The 19311-nt window shown below is 56.8% G+C and overlaps 1 protein-coding gene across 1 annotated transcript; it reads left to right on the top strand.

The window, feature by feature from the left end:
* The first annotated feature begins 4262 nt into the window (after positions 1 to 4262).
* NES (nestin) lies at positions 4263 to 12639 on the top strand. The gene is made up of 4 exons (XM_012449807.3): positions 4263 to 5127; positions 6261 to 6385; positions 7991 to 8064; positions 8298 to 12639. The coding sequence occupies exons 1-4, from the start codon at positions 4345 to 4347 to the stop codon at positions 12134 to 12136; spliced, it is 4821 nt and encodes a 1606-aa protein (XP_012305230.3). The 5' UTR covers positions 4263 to 4344; the 3' UTR covers positions 12137 to 12639.
* Positions 12640 to 19311: the final 6672 nt, after the last annotated feature.

Genomic DNA, 19311 nt, shown 5'->3' with positions numbered 1-19311 from the left:
TCCCAGCACTTTGGGAGGCCGAAGCAGGTGGATCACGAGGTCAGGAGTTCAAGACCAGCCTGACCAACATGGTGAAACCCCGTCTCTACTAAAAATACAAAAATTAGCCAGGCATGGTGGTGAGCACCTGTAATCCCAGCTACTTGGGAGGCTGAGGCAGGAGAATCATTTGAACCCAGGAAGTGGAGGTTGCAGTGAGCCGAGATCATGCCACTGCACTCCAGCCTGGGCCACAGAGTGAGACTCTGTCTCAAAAACAAACAAACAACCCACTGATTCAGAGAGTTAGAGTTAGAAGGGAACAGCTTGTTGTTTTGTACCCTTACCCTTACCCTGTGCGACCTCATCCAGGCTTATAGTCACGCTTTACCCACCCTGACCAGGCGTCATCCTTCCAAATCTCAATCCCAGTGCCCACCCCTAGAGCAGCACATCTGGAAACCGCTGTATCTCCCCCATGCCACTATCCCTCCTTTACCTCACGGCTTAACCACATATCTGGGGGTCTTCCCTGACCCCTCCTTCCATCCCCACATCTAACTCCTCTTGGAGCACACACAGCCTAGAAATTCTCAGATCTCTTCCCTCCTTTCCACTCCTAGGCTCAGGTCTCATCACTTCCAACCTTGCAGGTAGAAACAGCCTCCTGACTCGCCACCTTACCCAAACCCTCCAAGATGATCTAAGATGCAAATCTGACCAGGGCACCCTTTGGTTGAGGTTAAAACCCCTCTTGGCTCCTCGTTGCCTAGAGGACAAAGGCCCACGCTCCTCCCTTCACCATGCCTGCCACCTCCTCCGGGCTCCCTTGCTCATGCCTGCCTGTCTGCACGGGACACAGTCCATGGCTTCCAGGCCTGTCTTCCTCTCATGTACCCATAGGCCTCCTTGGGGAAGGGCTCCATATCGGTCATCTTTGATTTCTTTGCAACATTTATTGGGTGCCCACCACGCAGCTGGTATTCAACAGGTGCTTAATAAATATTGTTTGGCTCCGGTGAGGTGGCTCAATTCTGTAATCCTAGCACTTTAGGAGGCCCAGGAAGGAGGAGTTTGAGACCCGTCTTTTATATATATATGTATTTTTTATGTATATATATATATATATATATATATATATTTTTTTTTTATAGAGACGGGGTTTCACTATGTTGGCCAGGATGGCCTTGATCTCTTGACTTCGTGATCCACCCGCCTCAGCCTCCCAGAGTGCTGGGATTACAGGCGTGAGCCACCGCGCCCAGCCCGAGACCAGTCTATAGTTAAAAATTTTAATAGTCAGAACCAAGGACAGACTTCCCTCAGGGCAGCACACGGGACCCACTAACCTTGCCCATGGCCATCTCTGGGGATGATGCTGGACTGACTTCCTATCCACCGACTGTAGTACCACATAGCCCATCTGTCCTGGGTCTAGAGACCCAATAAGGGGTACAGCCAAGGGCCCCACAGACATCCCAATAACCAAATGCAGTCACCAGGGAAAAAGCGGAAGGGAGGGCCTTATTTCTCTAAGTGCCTCGAATATCGGGTATCTGTTTAGAATCCAGTAAACATTGACATCAGATCCTCTAGGCTGTGAATGCTGGATGGAGCCTACCATCTCCTGTTTTAGGAAAATCAACACCACACTCTTCCCCAGAATTCGTAGCCGTCTCTATTCCCCATAATTCCTAAAACTCACCAAGAGTGATTCATGAGAGGAGGTTTTCTTCAGCTCAATGGCTTTCATTGTGACGGTCCTCAAAAAAGGTTTTGCACAAATACCTCCCCATACCGGGTCTATTTGATTATCAGAGCAAACTCAGAGGGATGGTGGTTATTAACCTGCTTTACCAAATAGGTACACTCAGGCCCACTCAGAGAAGTTATGTGATTTGTCCAAGATCATTCAGTTAGAAAATGTAAAAGTCAGAGCCCCTGCTTTTTGCATGAGACACAGTTCCAAATGTCTCCCCTCTGGGTGAGGGTGAGAGATTCAGAGAGGAACCCCTAGCTCAATGCCACTCTACCTCTTTAGGGGACCCCCCAAGAATCCCAGGGGATCTCAAACATTTAGCAACCCTCTCCTCCCAGACAGAAAGTAAAAGAGGGGAGGAGGCTGGGAGCTGTGGCTCATGCCTGTAATCCCAGCACTCTGGGAGACCAAGGTGGGTGAGTCACTTGAGGTCAGGAGTTCAAACCAGCCTGGCCAACAGGGTGAGACTCCATCTTTACTAAAAATACAAAAATTAGCCGGGTGTGGTGGCAGGCATCTGTGATCCCAGCTACTTGGGAGGCTGAGGCATGATAGTCACTTGAACCCGGGAGGCGGAGGTTGCAGTGAGCTGAGATCACGCCACTGCACTCTAGCCTGGGCCACAGAGCGAGACTCATCTCAAAAATAAAAATAAAAGAAAGAGAGGAAGAGATTCTAAGCCAGCTCTGCTGGCCACAACTCTGGGGAGCCTCCAGCCCAAACCAAACAGCAGAATTTACGAGGTAATGAAAGGCTGAAGAAGCCTGTATCAGATCCTGTGCAGACCCTCAGCCTCCTGGTCTGCACTGACTGTCGGCCAATCTCCTGTCACTAACCTCTCCCTGGCCTCCATTCTACATATTGGTGGTGAATTCCAAAGCCCCCTTGGCCTGGGGACAGGGATAGGGTCCTTGAGAGACTCCTCAAGGGGAAGGGGCGTTGGTGGGATGACTTCCTGGTTATTGACCCGGCTGTACCCTCTAGCCAGAAAACCCTCTTCCGTCCTCTGTGCTGCCTGGCTCTGTCCCCAGCACCTTGGAGGCTAAGTATTGCAGTCATCTTATTATGTTTACCTCCACCACCAGACTATGAGTGCGCGTCACTGTTGACCTCACATCACCAAGCTATAAGCATTTCCAGGGCTGGGGCAGAGTTCCTGCAATCTCTTTGGTACTGACGCATAGTAGGTGCTCAATTAACACTTGAGTGGATTTGGATTTAGCAGCTTGATCAGAAATTCGTTCCCCAAAGATCCCCTCCGTCTCATCATCCCTGTATCTCCTCCCCAGCCCCACTTCTCCTTCACTGTAAGTCCCCTAAGTCCCACCTGTCCTTTATCTCTCAGCTCAAGGACGCACCCGGTACAGAAAACCTTCCCTATTACTCTTACCCTGGGTGAGCTTGCTACTTCATGAACTTTAGAATCCTTAAACGGCTGTTTTGAAGATTAAGTCAGATCATGGAAGTAAAATGTTAGAACAGGACTAGGCACATCATAAAGGCTGAATAAACTTGGGCTAGTCGTTAGGAAGCAGTCTGATAAACATGGCTTCCATGTTTTCATTCAAGCCTTCAGTTAAAACTTTATAGTTTTAACTAATAGTGGCCTCTTCCTGCTGCTTCCACTTATATCTGCCGCTAGAGGGCGCCCTCCACCCAAAATTCTCTGGCAGTGGGTTGCGGGAGAAGGGCCCTTCCCCCAAAATAGAACTTCCGAAAGTGGATGTATGAACCTCGCAGTTATACGGAAGAGTTGCAGGAAAGATGGAGAGAGAAACGTTCTTAAGCCCATGTCGGCCCTTCACCTGGTTGTTTCCTTTTCTGATGAAGACTCAGGCAATTGCGGGTGTGTGTGTGTGTGTGTGTGTGTGTGTGTCCCAATATCAGACATTTGTTCTTGTTTTCCAGGCAGCGTCTCTCCAGCTTCTTTCTGCAATGCTGTAGTAATGGCTCCAGTATTTCAGGAGGATGAGCATTTGCTATTCAAAAAGAAAGAAAGAAAGAAAAAGAAAGAAAGAAAGAAAGAAACTGGTTACATCCATTTTTTCAGCAGCCATGCGATTTCCATCATTGCTCCCATTTTATAGATGAGGAAACTGAGTCTTAGAGGAATTCAGTAAGTGATAGCTCCCTCGGATGCGTTGAGTAACTGAGACTGCACTCCCTCCCAGGCTGGAACGTCCTGGCACCCCCACCCCCACAGGCTCAGTTCTGTGTATTATCTGCCTTTTTCCGGGATTGTGACCTTTCTTCACCGCCTCCTTCTCCAGAAAGCCAACACCATCAGATCCGATTCTCCACGGCACGGCTTCTTTTTTGGTTCCACTCTCCAGCATCCCGGGGAAGCAGGGACAGAGACTGCTGCCATTCTCTGACCTCTAAGGGGTTAAGGCCTGGGTCCCGCCCCCTCTTCCCGCCCGCCTGGCGGGAGTATGAATAGCCTCGCTCCCACTCCCGACTCTCAGTCGCTCAGGCTACTCCCACCCCGCCCCGCCCCGTCATTGTCCCGGTCGGTCTCTTTTCTCTTCAGTCCGAAAACCTCTGCGAGCCACTCCCTTCTCCTGGTGCCCCGCGTCTGTCCATCCTCAGTGGGTCAGACGCGCAGGATGGAGGGCTGCATGGGGGAGGAGTCTTTTCAGATGTGGGAGCTCAATCGGCGCCTGGAGGCCTACCTGGCCCGGGTCAAGGCTCTAGAGGAGCAGAATGAGCTGCTCAGCGCGGAGCTCGGGGGGCTCCGGGCACAATCCGGGGACACCTCCTGGCGGGCGCGTGCCGACGACGAGCTGGCGGCCCTGCGGGCCCTCGTTGACCAGCGCTGGCGGGAGAAGCATGCGGCCGAGGTGGCGCGCGACAACCTGGCTGAAGAGCTCGAGGGCGTGGCGGGCCGATGCCAGCAGCTGCGGCTGGCCCGGGAGCAGACGGCGGAGGAGGTAGCCCGCAACCGGCGCGCCGTCGAGGCGGAGAAATGCGCTCAGGCCTGGTTGAGCAGCCAGGCTGCAGAGCTGGAGCGCGAGCTAGAGGCTCTGCGCTTGGCGCACGAGGAGGAGCGGGTCGGCCTGAATGCGCAGGCTGCCTGTACCCCGCGTTGCCCCGCGCCGCCCCGGGGGCCCTCCGCGCCGGCCCCGGAGGTGGAGGAGCTGGCAAGACGACTGGGCGAGGCGTGGCGCGGGGCAGTGCGCGGCTACCAGGAGCGCGTGGCACACATGGAGACGTCGCTGGGCCAGGCCCGCGAGCGGCTGGGCCGGGCGGTGCAGGGTGCCCGCGAGGGCCGCCTGGAGCTGCAGCAGCTCCAGGCTGAGCGCGGAGGCCTCCAGGAGCTCAGGGCAGCGTTGGAACAGAGGTTGGAGAGCCGCTGGCAGGAGCGGCTGCGGGCCACTGAAAAGTTCCAGGTGAGGAGGTTGAGGATCTGGGTGAGACCGGGCTTCAGAAAGTCCCTTATGAAGCTCAGAGACCTTCTGGGAAGGGAGTGGGGCTAGGTGGCTGCTGATTCAGGAGCCACTTCTCAGAAACCTGGTGCCACAAGTCCTAGACTTTTCCAGCCCGTCCAGCGTAGGGTGCGAATGGTGGGGCTTCGGAGCCTCCCAGAGCACATCCGGGGGAGGGGAGTCAGGCCCAAGACCCGTTGCAGCAGCCCCCCTACTCTCTGGATGGCGTCATCTGGCTCTGATGACTACTGGGGCTCCGGGCCCCTCCCCAGGTTCTGCTATCACTGGGAGACCCCACCACTGTCGCCTCTGCGCTGAGTCTGGTGGCCTGGCCACCCAGAATCTTCAGGTTCCTCACAGCCCTCCTCCCGCTGAGGGGAAGAGTGAGGGGCTGGGAATGAATGGCTACCAGCCCCCTCCCCGTCATGCTTCCCGGCTTCCTGGATCACATTCCGGAGGCCCAGGACAGCTGCTCCTTCTCACAGGGCACAGATGTGACCAGCAGCTGAGAAAACAGCCTCTTGCCTGGGCCACACGGAGGTGCCACGGCCACCTCCCCACCCCTCCTGAGAGGAGAGAGAATCCAGAACCTGTGGGAAGGGAGGTGGGGGGTGGGGGGTTGGAGCCTGCTGTGAGGAGCAGGAGACAGCCTGGGAGATGGGACCAATGGGGGACGGGGCTGTTTGCCTTCCAGTCCTGCAGGCTCCAGGCCTCTTGATTAATCGTTTTTCCTTCTGCTTTCGCTTTTTTTTTTTCCCCTCTTCTCCTCTCCGTAACCCATCTCCTCTCCTCCCTCACCTCTCCTTCCTGTGGGAGCTGTGTTTTGAGCAACATGTGCTACCATTTAATTCAGCATCCTCAGAGGAGGAGCAGGCCGTGGGAGAGGGCCCGGAGGGCTGACGGGCCCCAGGCTCATCTTGGCTGATGCAGAGGGGGCTGTCTGGGCAGGGAGTGGGGTAGGGGAGGTGAGGGTCTGCTGCTCGGAGTCAGCCAGGGAGCAGGAGATGCAGCCCCGGCAGCAACAGCAGGCAGGGTGCAGGGTGGTTCACAGAAGGGACCCCAGCCCTTCCACTGACTGCCTCTCGCCTGCCCTGCAGCTGGCCGTGGAGGCCCTGGAGCAGGAGAAACAGGGCCTGCAGAGCCAGATCGCCCAGGTCCTGGAAGGTCGGCAGCAGCTGGCGCACCTCAAGATGTCCCTCAGCCTGGAGGTAGCCACGTACAGGTACGAGATGGGCCCGTCCACCCTGGCACACAGAGGCGCACACACACGCTGCCAGAGACTGTGTGACTGAAGGGGACCAGAGGTGTCGGTGATGGTTCTGTAACTAAGCTGGTCACTGCCACACCGGGACATGTCCTGCCTGAACTCATCTGTCCCTCATAGGTTGGAGACCTGAGAAATGTCCTGTGCCCAGGAAATCCCCCCAGGAGAGATGATATTGCCGAGTGGGACAGCCTCTGGAGAGGCTACATCCAGACCCTTCCCCCGAGGGGCAAAGCTCCAACTCTGTGTGTGTGCCCACACCCAGGGGGTCGCGTCCTTTGGCAGCCACAGAAAGTAGCCATTGCAGGCCTGGGGTGGTTGCGCTGACTTGCCACCTGACCTGGGCCTCAGTCTTGTCTAGCGGCTGAGGGCTGTGCTGGGGACTTCCGAGGCCTCTTCTAACCTGGATGTCATGGGGTCTGGCTCCTCTGACGCCCCTGGTGCCCTTGGCCCTGCCCAGCCTTTTGTTGTCCACATTTCCTGTTGTCCTGGAGAAGGCTGAGACCAAGGAGGGGCAGCTTCTCACTGGCTGTGTGGCCTCAGCCACAGCCCACGGTGTCTTCTGGGAAACTGGGCCTGTGGGCTGAGGGGCCATGGATGGAGCCCGAGGAAGGGGCTCTGTGGCTGGTGAAGAGCCGCGGAGGTCCAGGAAGGGAGGGGAGGCAATGCCCGGAGGAGGAAGGTCAGCGAGGCTCTGGGGAGGATGTGGAGGAGAGGGCCTCCACCGCCAAGGAGGAGAAGCCCAGAAGGAAGCCCGCAGCCCTGGGAAGGACGGAGGCGAGGCTACTGCGGAGGAGTAGCTGCCCAGCCTAAGTTGTTGAATTGATGGGTGCCTGCTCCCCTCATTGGTTAAAGGGGCACTGAGGCAGCGGCCTGGACACAAACACCCCCGGGCCCCGAAGATCTTGGGATCCAGAGTGCATAGAGATCCCGAGATCAGGGCCCTGACCCCCACTGAAACCACTGAGGGGAAGGGTCTGGTGGGCCCCGAGGAATTTAACCGCTGGTTTTTGAGGCATGAAAAGGATTTGGAGAGGGGGAGCTGAATTCATTTGCTTTTGTCTGTCGCTAGCCCTGGAGGCCACCGGGGAAGGAGGAGGGAGCCCATCCCATGGGAACAGCCTGAGAAATCCCACTTCCCCAGAATCCTCCCCTTCTCAGACCCTCCAGATGGTGGCAAGGACAATGGCAGCAATTAGCATGAGAATCGGTCCCCCACACAGGGGATGAGGTCATTGGCCTGGGGTGGGAGGAGGAGACTCGCCTGAGCCTCGTGTGGGTGTGTGTAGGGCAGAGTCCGACTGTGTGGGAATCTGCTTCTAGTCTGTGAGCTCTGCTGTGTGTCCCAAATATCGTGTGAGTCTGTATGACCAAGCGTGTGATGTCTGTGGGTATGTGACTGTGATTTCACCCGGAGCGTGGCTTTTGTGCGATAGTGTCAAATGAAGAGGAAGCCTGCAGGGCCAGGATGGCGCAAGCTCAGCCTGAGTTGTCCCCAGCTGGCTTGCTGCCTGCAGGCCTGGGGACACAGGGCTGACCCCGCTTTCCTTCCCTCATCTCCAGGACTCTCCTGGAGGCTGAGAACTCCCGGCTGCAAGCACCTGGTGGTGGCTCCAAGACTTCCCTCAGCTTCCAGGGTAAGAGGAGGGGCCGAGTTTACCCTGCTTTGCTCTACCCCAGACCTCTCTTTCCCGAGAGGCACGAATCTAAATCTCAAGTCCATGGTCTCAGCGTGAGCGAGCACACTCTCAGCCCAGCCGTGGGCACCAGGGGCAGGCACATGGGCACTCTTGCCAGTGGTGGCTGCTCTGTGGCTCCCCTCACTGCCAGTGATATACTGATGCTGCTTCTTCCCCCTCTGCCTTTCCAGACCCCAAGCTGGAGCTGCAATTCCCTGGGACCCCAGAGGGCCGGCGTCTTGGATCTTTGCTCCCAGTCCTGAGCCCAACTTCCCTCCCCTCACCCTTGCCTGCTACCCTTGAGACACCTGTGCCAGCCTTTCTTAAGAACCAAGAACTCCTCCAGGCCCGTACCCCTGCCTTGGCCAGCACCCCCATCCCACCCACACCTCAGGCATCCTCTCCTGCCGCAGATGCAGAGATCAGAGCCCAGGATGCTCCTCTCTCTCTGCTGCAGACACAGAGTGGGAGGCAAAGGGCTCCAGAGCCTCTGCAGGCTGAAGCCAAGGTGGCCATTCCTGCCAGCGTCCTGCCTGGACCACAGGAGCCTGGGGGCAAGCGGCAAGGGGCCGGCACAGGCCAGTCCCCAGGGGACCATGCCTCCTTGGCTCCAGCCCTCAGCCCCGAGCACTCCAGTTTAGAGGCTAAGGATGGAGAAGCTGCTGGGTCTAGAGTGTTCAGCATATGCCAAGAGGAAGGTGAAGGGCAAATCTGGGGGTTGGGAGAGAAAGAAACAGCCATAGAGGGCAAAGTGGTAAGCAGCTTACAGCAGGAAAGATGTGAAGAAGAGGGTATGGACAGGAAGGAAATCCAGGACTCCCAGGTTCCTTTGGAAAAAGAAACCCTGACTTCTCTAGGAGAGGAGATTCAAGAGTCACTGAAGACTCTGGAAAACCAGAGCCACGAGACTCTAGAGAGGGAGAATCAGGAGTCTCCGAGGGCTTTAGAAGACTTAGAAACACTAAAAAGTCTAGCAAAGGAAAATAAAGAGCCATTAAAGGATGTGGAGGTGGTGAGACCTCTGGAAAAAGAGGCTGTCGGCCTGCTTGAGCCTGCAGGAAAAGAGGACACACACACATCACAATCCCTGCCAAAGGAGAATCAAGAGCTACTGAAATCTCTTGAAGGTAATCTAGAGACACTTTTATCTCCAGGAAAGGAAAACCAAGAATTAGTAAGTTCTCTGCAAGAGAACTTAGAGTCATTGACAGCTCTAGAAAAGGAGAATCAAGAGCCGCTGAGATCTCCAGCAGCTGAGGACGAGGAGGCGCTGAGCCCTCTGACGAAGGAGAATCAGGAACTCCTGAGGTCTCTCGAAGATGAGAACCAAGAAGCCCTTAGACCGCTAGAAAAAGAGAACCAGGAGCTCCCGAAGACTCTAGAAGAAGAGGACCAGAGTATTGTGAGACCTCTGGAAACAGAGAATTACGAGTCACTGAGGTCTCTAGAAGAAGCGGACCAAGAGGCATTGAGGATTCTTGAAAAGAAGAGTCAACAGCCACGGAGGTCTCTAGGGGAAGAGGATCAGATGACATTAAGGCCTCCAGAAAAAGGGAATCCAGAACCACTGCAGTCTCTTGAAAAAGACCAGGAGACAGCTAGACCTCTTGAAAACGAGAATCAAGAGTTATTAAAGTCGCTCAAAGAAGAGAGTGTAGAGGCAGTGAAATCTCTAGAAATAGAGCTCCTAGAATCACTGAGGTCTGCAGAAGAGAACCTGGAAACATTGAAATCTCCAGAAACTCAAGTACCACTGTGGTCTCTAGAAGAAATAAATCATGAGACAATGACACCTCCAGAAAAGGAAATTCGAGAACCACTGGGGTCTGTGGAAGTGAACCAAGAGGCATTGAGACTCCCAGAAGAGGAGAATCAAGAACCATTGAGATCTCTGGGAGCGCGGGACCTGGAGAATTTGAGGTCTCCAGAGGAGGTAGACAAGGAAAGTCAAAGCAATTTGGCAGAGGAAGAGAACGTGGGGAAGGGAGAGGACCGGGAGCCACTGAGGTCTCTGGAGGAAGAGGAACGGGAGCTGCCGCAGTCTGCAGGTGCACAGAGCGGGGAAGACACGGCGGGGAAGGACCCAGAGCTGGCTCAGGAGAGCCCCCCAGGGATGGCCGGCGTGGAGAATGAGGACGAGGTAGAGCAGAACCTGAGGGAGCAGGATGGCTTTGCCAGGAAGGAGGAGGTGGTAGAGCAGGGAGAGCTGAATGCCACAGGGCAGGCCTGGATCCCAGCCGAGGGACACCCAGGGAGCCCTGAGCCCGAAGAGCATAGGGGTCCAGCTGAGGGAGCCAGTGGGAAGGGAGGGGCTGAGGGTTTCCAGGACCCTGAAGGGCAACCACAAGTGGGGACCCCAGGCCTCCAAGCTCCCCAGGAACTGCCAGAGGCGTTACAGCCCCTGGTGGAAGATGAGGATGTGGCCCCGAGGGGTGACCAAGCCTCCCCAGAGGTCACGTTGGGGTCAGAGCCTGCCGCCGGTGAGTCTGCTGCGGGAGCTGAGGAAGTTCTGGGACAGGAGGTGGGAGGGCTGGAGGACCCAGGCCATCTGACCAGGGAAGAGGTGATGGAACCACCCCTGGAAGAGGAGAGTTTGGAGGCAAAGAGGGTTCAGGGCTTGGAAGGGCGTAGAAAGGACGTAGGGGAGGCAGATGCTCTGGGGGCAGAGCTCTCTGAGCTGCCCGGGAAGAGCGGAGACCCTCTGGAGCCTCCCAAGGGCTGGGAGGAGCCAGAGGCTGAGGCCCCCCTGGGAGCAGAGGAGGCGTTCCCTGCTGAGACCCTGGGGTCAGAGGAAGCTGAGGAGGATGCATCCTCAGTGTTGGCACCCCTCAGCCCAATGTACACCCCAATCATGGAAGATGCCCCTGGGTCCCAGCCTCAGGCTGAAGGGAGCCAAGAGGTTAGCTGGGGGCTGGAGGGTAGGGCTGAAGCCCTGGGGAAAGTAGAGAGTGAGCATGAGGAGTTGGCTTCTGGGGAGATCCCCGAGGGCCTCCAGGAGGAGGAGGAGGAGAGCAGAGAAGAGAGCGAGGAGGATGAGCTGGGGGAAACCCTTCCTGACTCCACTCCCTTGGGCCTCTACCTCAGGTCCCCCACCTCCCCCAAGTGGGACCCCGCTGGAGAGCAGAGCCCACCCCCTCAAGGGGAAACTGGAAAGGAGGGCTGGGATCCTGCTGTCCTGGCTTCCCAGGGCCTTGAGGCCCCACCCTCAGGAGGGGAGGATGGGGAAGAGGGGGAAGAGGAGTGTGGCCGTGACTCTGACCTGTCAGAGGAATTTGAGGACCTGGGGACTGAGGCTTCTCTTCTTCCTGGGGTCCCTAGGGAGGTGGCAGAACCTCTGGGCCAGGTGCCCCAGCTGCTACTGGAGCCTGCAGCGTGGGATCGGGATGGGGAGTCTGATGGGTTTGCAGATGAGGAAGAAAGTGGGGAGGAGGTAGAGGAGGATGAGGAGGAGGGGAGGGAGCCAGGGGCTGGGCGGTGGGGGCCAGGGTCCTCTGCTGGCCGCCTCCAGGCCCTGAGTAGCTCCCAGAGGGGGGACTTCATGGAGTCTGATTCTGTGGGTGTCAATGTCCCCTGGGATGACGGCTTGAGGGGTGCAGTGGCTGATGCGCCCGTGACTGCCCTGGAAACTGAGTCCCAGGAGAGTGCTGAGGCTTCTGGCTCAGAGGAAGAATCTGACCCTGTTTCCTTGGAGAGGGAGGACAAAGTCCCTGGCCCTCTGGAGATCCCCAGTGGGGTGGAGGACGCAGACCCAGGGGCAGACACCGTTGCTGTTAATGGCCAGAGTCCCAGCTTGGAGAAGTCAGAGCATGTGAATGGGGGAGTGATGAACGGGCTGGAGCAGTCTGAGGAAGTGGGGCAGGGGACGCTGCTGGTCCCTGAGGGTGACCGAGGGAGCCCCTTTCAGGAGGAGGAGGGGAGTGCCCTGAAGACCCCTTGGGCAGGGGCTCCTGTTCACCTGGGCTCGGGTCCGTTCCTGAAGTTCACTCAGAGGGAAGGAGATAGAGAGTCCTGGTCCTCAGGGGAGGACTAGGGGCACTGGGGACTTAGGGGCGGGGGGAGGGGGAGGATGTCCCAAGCCTGCTCCCTGCTCAGGGGCAGCACTCTTAACTTATGACCTCTTGACCTGTGGTTTCTGGCTGAGAGGCCTGGCTGGCTAAGGTGAAGAGGGGTGTGGCAAAGGAGCCTACTCCAAGGATGGAGGCTGTAGGGACAACCTCCGCCCCTGAACCATCGCATAGGCTAGGTCAGCTGAACGTCGATAGTACTAGGCCCCCTTCCCTCCACATCCCGTCAGCTGGAAAAGGTCTGGGACCCAGAGGCCCCTCCAGAGGGAGGGCGACGTGCTGGCCTTTGTGCCAAGCTCACCAGCCCTGCGCCATCTCACTGCAGCACCACCCTCCTGGGCCGTCTGGCCTGTGGCTAATGGAGGTGAGGGCACTCCCATGTCCTGACCCCCCAACCCCCATCCCTGCCACGTTGTGGCCCTGCCTGGCTCGCCCCTGCCTGAATAAAGTAATGCCTCTGCCTTCAAAATCTGCGCTCTTCCTTCCCCCATTCAGGGCCAGGAGGGGGTCCTCAGGGTTCGCACAGGAGCAGAGACAGGGTTGGGGGAGACTGGGGGAGGAAGGAGGAGATGCTGATGCTGGGGAGGGGCTGCCTCCTGAGGAGAGGAGGACCCCCGAGGAGCCTCCTTGGGGGTAAGAAGGCAGACAGACCCAAGCTGCAGCCAGCAGTACTGGGGCCTGGGGAGGGCTGGGGGCTGCTGCTTGGCTGCGGGACACCAGTCCAGGTGACCTCAGCGCCTGCAGAAGCCCGGGCCATCATCATCTCTGCCCACAGCACTGATAACAGGGATTAGGTCTTCCGGCCACCCCCAGCCGTGTATGTCCCCTCCATTAGCCCCTTGGTGCCGCCAGCGTAATAAGCCCCCTTGTCTCTAAACCCAAACAAGCTGTCTGGCCTGTGATGTCTGCTCAGCCTGGCTGGGTGGGAGCAGGCTGAGAGGAGAAGCAGGCCTGTTTTGCCTCAGTCTGGCTGTGTGGTCTTGGGTCAGCGACGGTCCTCTCTGAGCCTCAGACTCCGCCACACAATGAGAGAGACTGGGCCGGGTGACTTGGGGGCCTCCCAGGGCCTGGGAGAGCAGGAGGGAGGCTGAGGACAGTGTAGCTCTTCAGTAGGGCTTCCCTCACCCCTGTAGCAGGGAAAGGGATGAAGGGAGAGTGGGCTTGGGGGGCTGAACTGTCAGGGTGGTGGCTGATGACAGTGCTGTGCCGAGGTAGCCCGAGGGTCCTCCAGCCACAGCGGCTCCTCCCAGCCCCACTTCCCGGGAGCTCTCTGTGTCCCTGGGTAGGACAGGGAGGGGACCAGGGGTTCCTGGATGAGGTGGGGCCTGCAGGCCTTGAAGTCAGGATACCCAAATAGAAGCCACTCCCCGGTTCAGCTCCACGGGAAAGGAAGATGTGGCGACACCTCTAAATATCGCGGGTGGGGGTGGGATGGGGGCTGCCAAACAAATGCTCTGCATTTGGAGCCGATCCCAGGCCTGGGAGCAGGCTCTTCCTCCCTTTGGGCTCAAGGCCGAGGGCTGGGGAAAGATGAGAAGATGAAGTCCCAGCCCCTCTGACTCCTATTCCTGTCCTCCCACCAGGGGCCTCCCTGACAGGCCCTCATTGTCTGCTTCTCTGCCCATGTCTCTGCCCGTCTCCACCTAGCACCTCTGTCTTGGGCACTCAGGCTCCATTTCACACCCCCTATGCCCCATCCCTCAGGGGCTGGGATCCTGTCTCTCCCCATCCCGCCCTCCTGGCAGCCCAAGCCTCCGCTCTCTCCTTCCTGTACCCACTGCTAACAAGGCCCTATCTGATCCTGCCAGGCTGCCAGGCCTGGGGCCAGTGCACTGGCAACCAGGCAAGGAAGGCCCACTCCCTGCCGCTCCAATGGGACAGAGATGCCCTGTGCTCTCCCCAGGCCCTCGGGCACCTCCGCTTGGGCAAGGGCCCAGGACAGGGGCCTAGCCGAGCAGTCCTTCCCTGTGCCCGGTGCCCACCCTATGCCCCACAGAGGGCCCCTGGTCCCCTACAGTGCTACCAAACTGGCTATTGGTGCCAATAATCTCAAACAGGGTAGAAGCGAGGACGTCCCTAAGGGGATATATCATGGGAGGTATGTTCTCTTTGGAGGTGACAGTCTGTCAGTGCAGCAAGAGGAACAGGGGCTGCACAGTAACAGGGACGTTCCTGGTGGCAAGAACAGGAGTGGTCATCATTTGTCAACAACTATTTACTGAGCATCTACTACATGCCATGAACTGTGCGGGCACTGGGGAGCCACAGATAAAGAACAACGTGCTTCCTCACTCAGGCAGCTTTACCTACCAGTTGAACAAGGGCTTCTGAGTGGAAATCCTATCTGAAAACAGAGACGTGCCCTAGGTTATGGGAGCAGAGTGCAGGGGACCTCACCTGACAGGGGCTGGCAGGGTACGGGAGCGGGGAGACAGGGAGGGGTGTCCTGAGAAGCTGAAGGATGAGCAGGAGTGGCCAGTGGGGGAGAAGGGGGAGGAAAAGGGTTCTATTCAGAGGGAACAGCATATGCAAAGTTCAGAGGCAGGAAGAGAGTCTGGGCAACTGAGAAAGAGAAGGAAGGCTCGTGTGCTGAACGGAGGAGGAGGGAAGAGAAAGCTCGTGATGAGACTGAAGAGTCAGGATTCAGGGACAGGAGTCTCATCAGATAGCCAGGAAATGCAGACTGCATCGTATTTGGAGGCAATGAATGAATTCTGAAGCAAGAGCTTCTAAAGGATTTTAAGCAGAGGTGACCTGACGAGGTTTGCATCTCTTCCTCTGGGTAAAGGAGGAGGAGACAGTCTCATTCTGTCGCCCAGGCTAGAGTACAGTGACGCAATCTCAGCTACTGTAACCTCTGCCTCCTGGGTTCAAGCGATTCTCCTGCCTCAGCCTCCCAAGTAGCTGAGATTACAGGTACCCGCAGCCACCCCCAACTAATTTTTGTATTTTTTATTCATTTGTTTTTTAAGACAGAGTCTCGCTCTGTCGCCCAGGCTGGAGTGCAGTGGCGCCATCTCACTGCAACCTCCACCTCCCAGGTTCAAGCAATTCTCCTGCCTCAGCTTCCCGAGTAGCTGGGATTACAGGCACCCGCCACCATGCCTGAATAATGTTTGTGTTTTTAGTAGAGACAGGGTTTTACTGTGTTGACCAGGTTGGTCTGAAACTCCTGACCTCAGGTGATCCACCCACCTTAGGCTCCCAAAGTGCTGGGCTTACAGGCATGAGCCACTGTACCCGGCCTTATTTTTGTATTTTTAGTAGAGATGGGGTTTCACCATTTTGGTCAGGCTGGTCTCGAACTCCTGACCTCAGGTGATCTGCCCACCTTAGCCTCCCAAAGTGCTGGGATTACAGGTGTGAGGCACCGTGCCCGGCCCAGGTTTGCATTTCAAGTCAAACTCTGGCTGCTGCATGAGGACAGGTTGGTGTGGGCAGGCGGGCTTCAGAGGCTGCTGCGTGCCATAGTGCAGGCAGGAGACGGTGGCGGTAGAGAGGAGACCCTGAGGAAAGGGAATCTCAGGACTTAGTGATCCACAGTAGGGGAGGGAGCAGGATATGCTGGCAGAGGGCCCCAGGTTTTTGGCCTGGGCAGCTGGGAGATGTAGGACTATTTTCTGAGCTGCAGAGTCCAGCAGGAAATTGTGACCTCTAAGAAGGGTGGGTGGACACGTGGAGATGAAGTGCAGGAGAGAGGGCCAGGTTGGAGACAAAAATTAGGGGGTCTGGCCTAGAGATCCCCCAGAGAGAGCATGGGATGAAGAGAGCCCTGGACAGAGCTCCAGAGAAGCTCCTGATGGAGAGGAGATGCCTGGGAAGGAGCTGGAAAAGGAGGCCAGGGTAGCAGCAGAACCGGGGGACTGCGGGGCCCCAGAGCATGCTGTCATCACGGGAACTTCTGGGGCAGCAAGACCTTTGCCCGGGTCATCGCCCAGAGCCTAGCTCAGTGCCTGGGAGCCCAGGGGGTGCTGAATAAACGTGTATTAAATAAATGAATGACCAGGCAGACAACGGGACACACTTCTGAGCGTGGAGTCCCAGAGGAGGGAGCACAGAGGGACAGCATCCCCCCCGCCCCCACCCCTCCAATTAGTGCCAGGCAAGTGGGAGGTTATTCTGGGGCCTCCTCTGGGTAAATATAGCTTCTGGACGGGGTGGGGGCCGGGTGGGGGGCCGGAGGTGGCTTCCTCAGTTTGTTTGGGGCACTTCCTTATAAGGTTGTGCAGGCTGAGGCGCCTGGAGGGTGAGGTCAGGGGCTGAGCTCTCTATTCAACCCAGACTGATGCTGTCCCGTCGCTGCTGCCACCAGAGTCTCAGAGGAAATCAAAGGCCTAGGAGCTGGGCTCTGGCCAAGGCAGCACAGAGTGTGGCCTCTTAAAGGGCTCCTTTGGCCTTCGTGTCTGTGTGACAGCCCAGCCCCGGCGTGTGGAGAGCTGTTTTCCAGGGTCCTCTCGGAAGGAGATGCTGGACACCCCGTCCCCTGTGGGGCCTTGCTGGGTCTGGATCATCCCAGCGGCGCCACACAGCTAGGATATCCGGCGGTCTAACCTCGATCTCTGCCACTGCAGGGTTGGGGCCTCTTTCTCTGGTCTCTTGAGATCAAAGAATCAGAATTCATTTATTGCCTCGGAAGAAAGGCCCTGGTCTTCCACTCCCCTCCACCCCCTCCTCTTCTCAGCCCCTCCCTGGGGAACCAGCTGCTGCCACTTGACCCTGTGGTGTCACAGCTGCTGTCAGCAATGCCATCCTCATGAAGCAGGGAGAGAGGAATGTGATTTAATTTCAGCTGGAATGTGTCCTCTGAGGCTGCCCATGGAAGGGAGAGGGAATGGAAGCCAAGCCCACCTAAGCCCAGGAAACCCGAGACGACTCTGGGCTTGGGGACAGGCTCCTGGGTCCCAGTTGGACCCCCAGCCCCACCCACAGGGGAGGGCTAAGTTCCAGGATGGGGTCCTGCAGCAGGACAGAGGGAAGTTAGACTTGAGGGTCTTCCTGGGAGGTGGGAAGAGACTGTTTCTTGAATGCAGCTCAAGGACCCAGGCAGTCTGTTCCTGAATCTACAGGCCGACCTTAGAAAGACTAGGATGAGAATCTCAAGAAGCTGAACCAGGGGAGGGGCTGCTTGGCTCAGAAGCAGGGGAGGGACAGAAAGAATGGCCTCAGGTGGGGCCCCACAGAGGAAAACTCGGCCCTCTCTCTTTCCCATCTCATGGCACTGGGGTCTCCCATCTACCTCTCTGCTGCCTTCCGCCCCAGGGAGCCCTCTTTCCCCTCTCCTTCCTCTTCCTTTTCTTCTTCTTTTTAACAGCGCCTCACTCTTTCGCCAGGCTGGAGTGCAGTGGCATGATTTCGGCTAACTGCAACCTCCGCCTCCCAGGTTCAAGTGATTCTCCTGCCTCGGCCTCCTGAGTAGCTAGATCTACAGGTGCGCACCACCACGCCCAGTTAATTTTTGTATTTTTAGTAGAGACAGGGTTTCACCGTCTTGGCCAGGCTGGTCTTGAGCTCTTGACCTCATGATCCACCTGCCTCAGCCTCCCAAAGTCATGTGAGCCACCATGCCCAGCCTTCTCCTTTTTTTTTTTTTTTTTTTTTTTTAGAGATGGAGATCTCGTTCTGTCACCCAGGCTGGAGTGCAGTGGCACTATCCTAGCTCACGGCAGCCTTGTACTCCTTGGCTCATGACAGCGATCCTCCCTCTTCAGCCTCTCAAGGTGCTGGGACTGCAGGCGCAAGCCACAAGGCATGACTGATTTTTGTATTTTTAGTAGAGACAGGCTCTTGCTATGTTGCCTAGGCTGGTCTCGAACTCCTGGGCTCAAGTGATCCACCCACTTTGGCTTCCCCGAATACTGAGATTACAGGCATGAGCCACTGTGTCTGGCTGGCCCCCCAGTCTTTCTAACACAGCATTCCCACACCCAGATCAGGCATGTCTCTTCTCCCACATTTCAGGTGTAGAGGGCCCCAAAGCCTTCCCCAAGCCCAACTATTCCAGGGGCTCCAGTGTGGATGTCCCTCCTGTTCTTGATGCTCTGGCCCCAAAGGGATGGACCCTAAGTCCCAGAGACCCCGGCCCTAGAGCCCTCTTCCTTCCCTAACCCTCTCTTCTAATCAGTCTCCCCTCCCCACAGTCCTATTCACTCTCCCCACCCCCATGACTCAGCTGTGGTTCCAGAAATAAACCGAGGCAGGTGCCAGGAGGCCTCTGTCGAGGAACCCCCTCCCAACAGCTGCGGTCTCAGCTGCTTGCAAGTGCCAGGGCCCCAGAGCCTCAGGAAGGATGCCTGGGAGACTTGACGGTGGGGGAATGCTCGGTGGGGGAAATGCTCCCTGGCTCTGGCCCCATCCTGGGTCTTCATGACTCCACCCTCTTCACTAAGGAGAGACATTTGCCACTCAGGGACCCATCTCTCCTTCCCTGTCTCCCCCTTTTCACCTGTCCTCTGTCTCCTACCTACCTTCCTCCCTCCTCCCTGGCCCCTTCCCAATCTCTGAGTCCTTTGATCTTTCCAGGATTTCTTCCTTTCACTTGCCAGGAAATTATGTCAGAACTTCAGTTCACCATGATGGGGAAACTGAGACACAGAGTGATGTCCCTTGTCAATGATACCAGGAGTTCCTAGATGCTACTTGAGGTCTATAGAACATGGGCCAGGCCACATGAGGTGGCTTACGCCTGTAATTTCAGCACTTTGGGAGGCTGAGGTGGGAAGATCGCTTGAGCCCAGTAGTTCAAGACCAGCCTGGGCAACATGGGGAAATCCTGTTCCTATAAAAACAAAAACAAAAATTTGCCTGCATGGTGGCATGCGCCTTGTAGTCCCAGCTACTGAGGAGGCCGAGGCACGAGAATCGCTTGAACCTAGGAGGCGGAGGTTGCAGTGAGTCAAGATCGGATCTCTGCACTACAATCTGGGCCACAAAGTAAGACTCTGTCTCAAAAAAAAAAAAAAAAAAAAAGAAACAAAAGAAACCATGGGCCAGGGGACTGTGGGCTAGCTCCCTTAAATACTCCAGCCCTGTGGTCACCAGCCTCCCCTGTTAGCAAGCTCTCTAAATACTAAGGAAGAGGCATCCGGGAATAAACACAGAAGCCACAAGACCCACCCCCTCAGACAATAAACTAGTCTAGAGT

This window comes from Aotus nancymaae, unplaced genomic scaffold (assembly GCF_030222135.1).
Source record: "Aotus nancymaae isolate 86718 unplaced genomic scaffold, 86718_ANA_hifiasm-v0.15.2.pri h1tg000108l, whole genome shotgun sequence".
NCBI classification, from domain to species: domain Eukaryota; kingdom Metazoa; phylum Chordata; class Mammalia; order Primates; family Aotidae; genus Aotus; species Aotus nancymaae.
This window is presented reverse-complemented; position numbering and strand designations above follow the sequence as displayed.

What these genes read in the sequence shown, in the direction of transcription:
- NES (XM_012449807.3), top strand. Translation starts at nt 4,345, where the DNA reads ATGGAGGGCTGCATGGGGGAGGAGTCTTTTCAGATGTGGGAGCTCAAT. An exon ending in GGGCCACTGAAAAGTTCCAG is followed by an intron (nt 5,128 to 6,260) that starts GTGAGGAGGTTG and finishes CCTGCCCTGCAG; the next exon opens with CTGGCCGTGGAGGCCCTGGA. An exon ending in CTGGAGGTAGCCACGTACAG is followed by an intron (nt 6,386 to 7,990) that starts GTACGAGATGGG and finishes CCTCATCTCCAG; the next exon opens with GACTCTCCTGGAGGCTGAGA.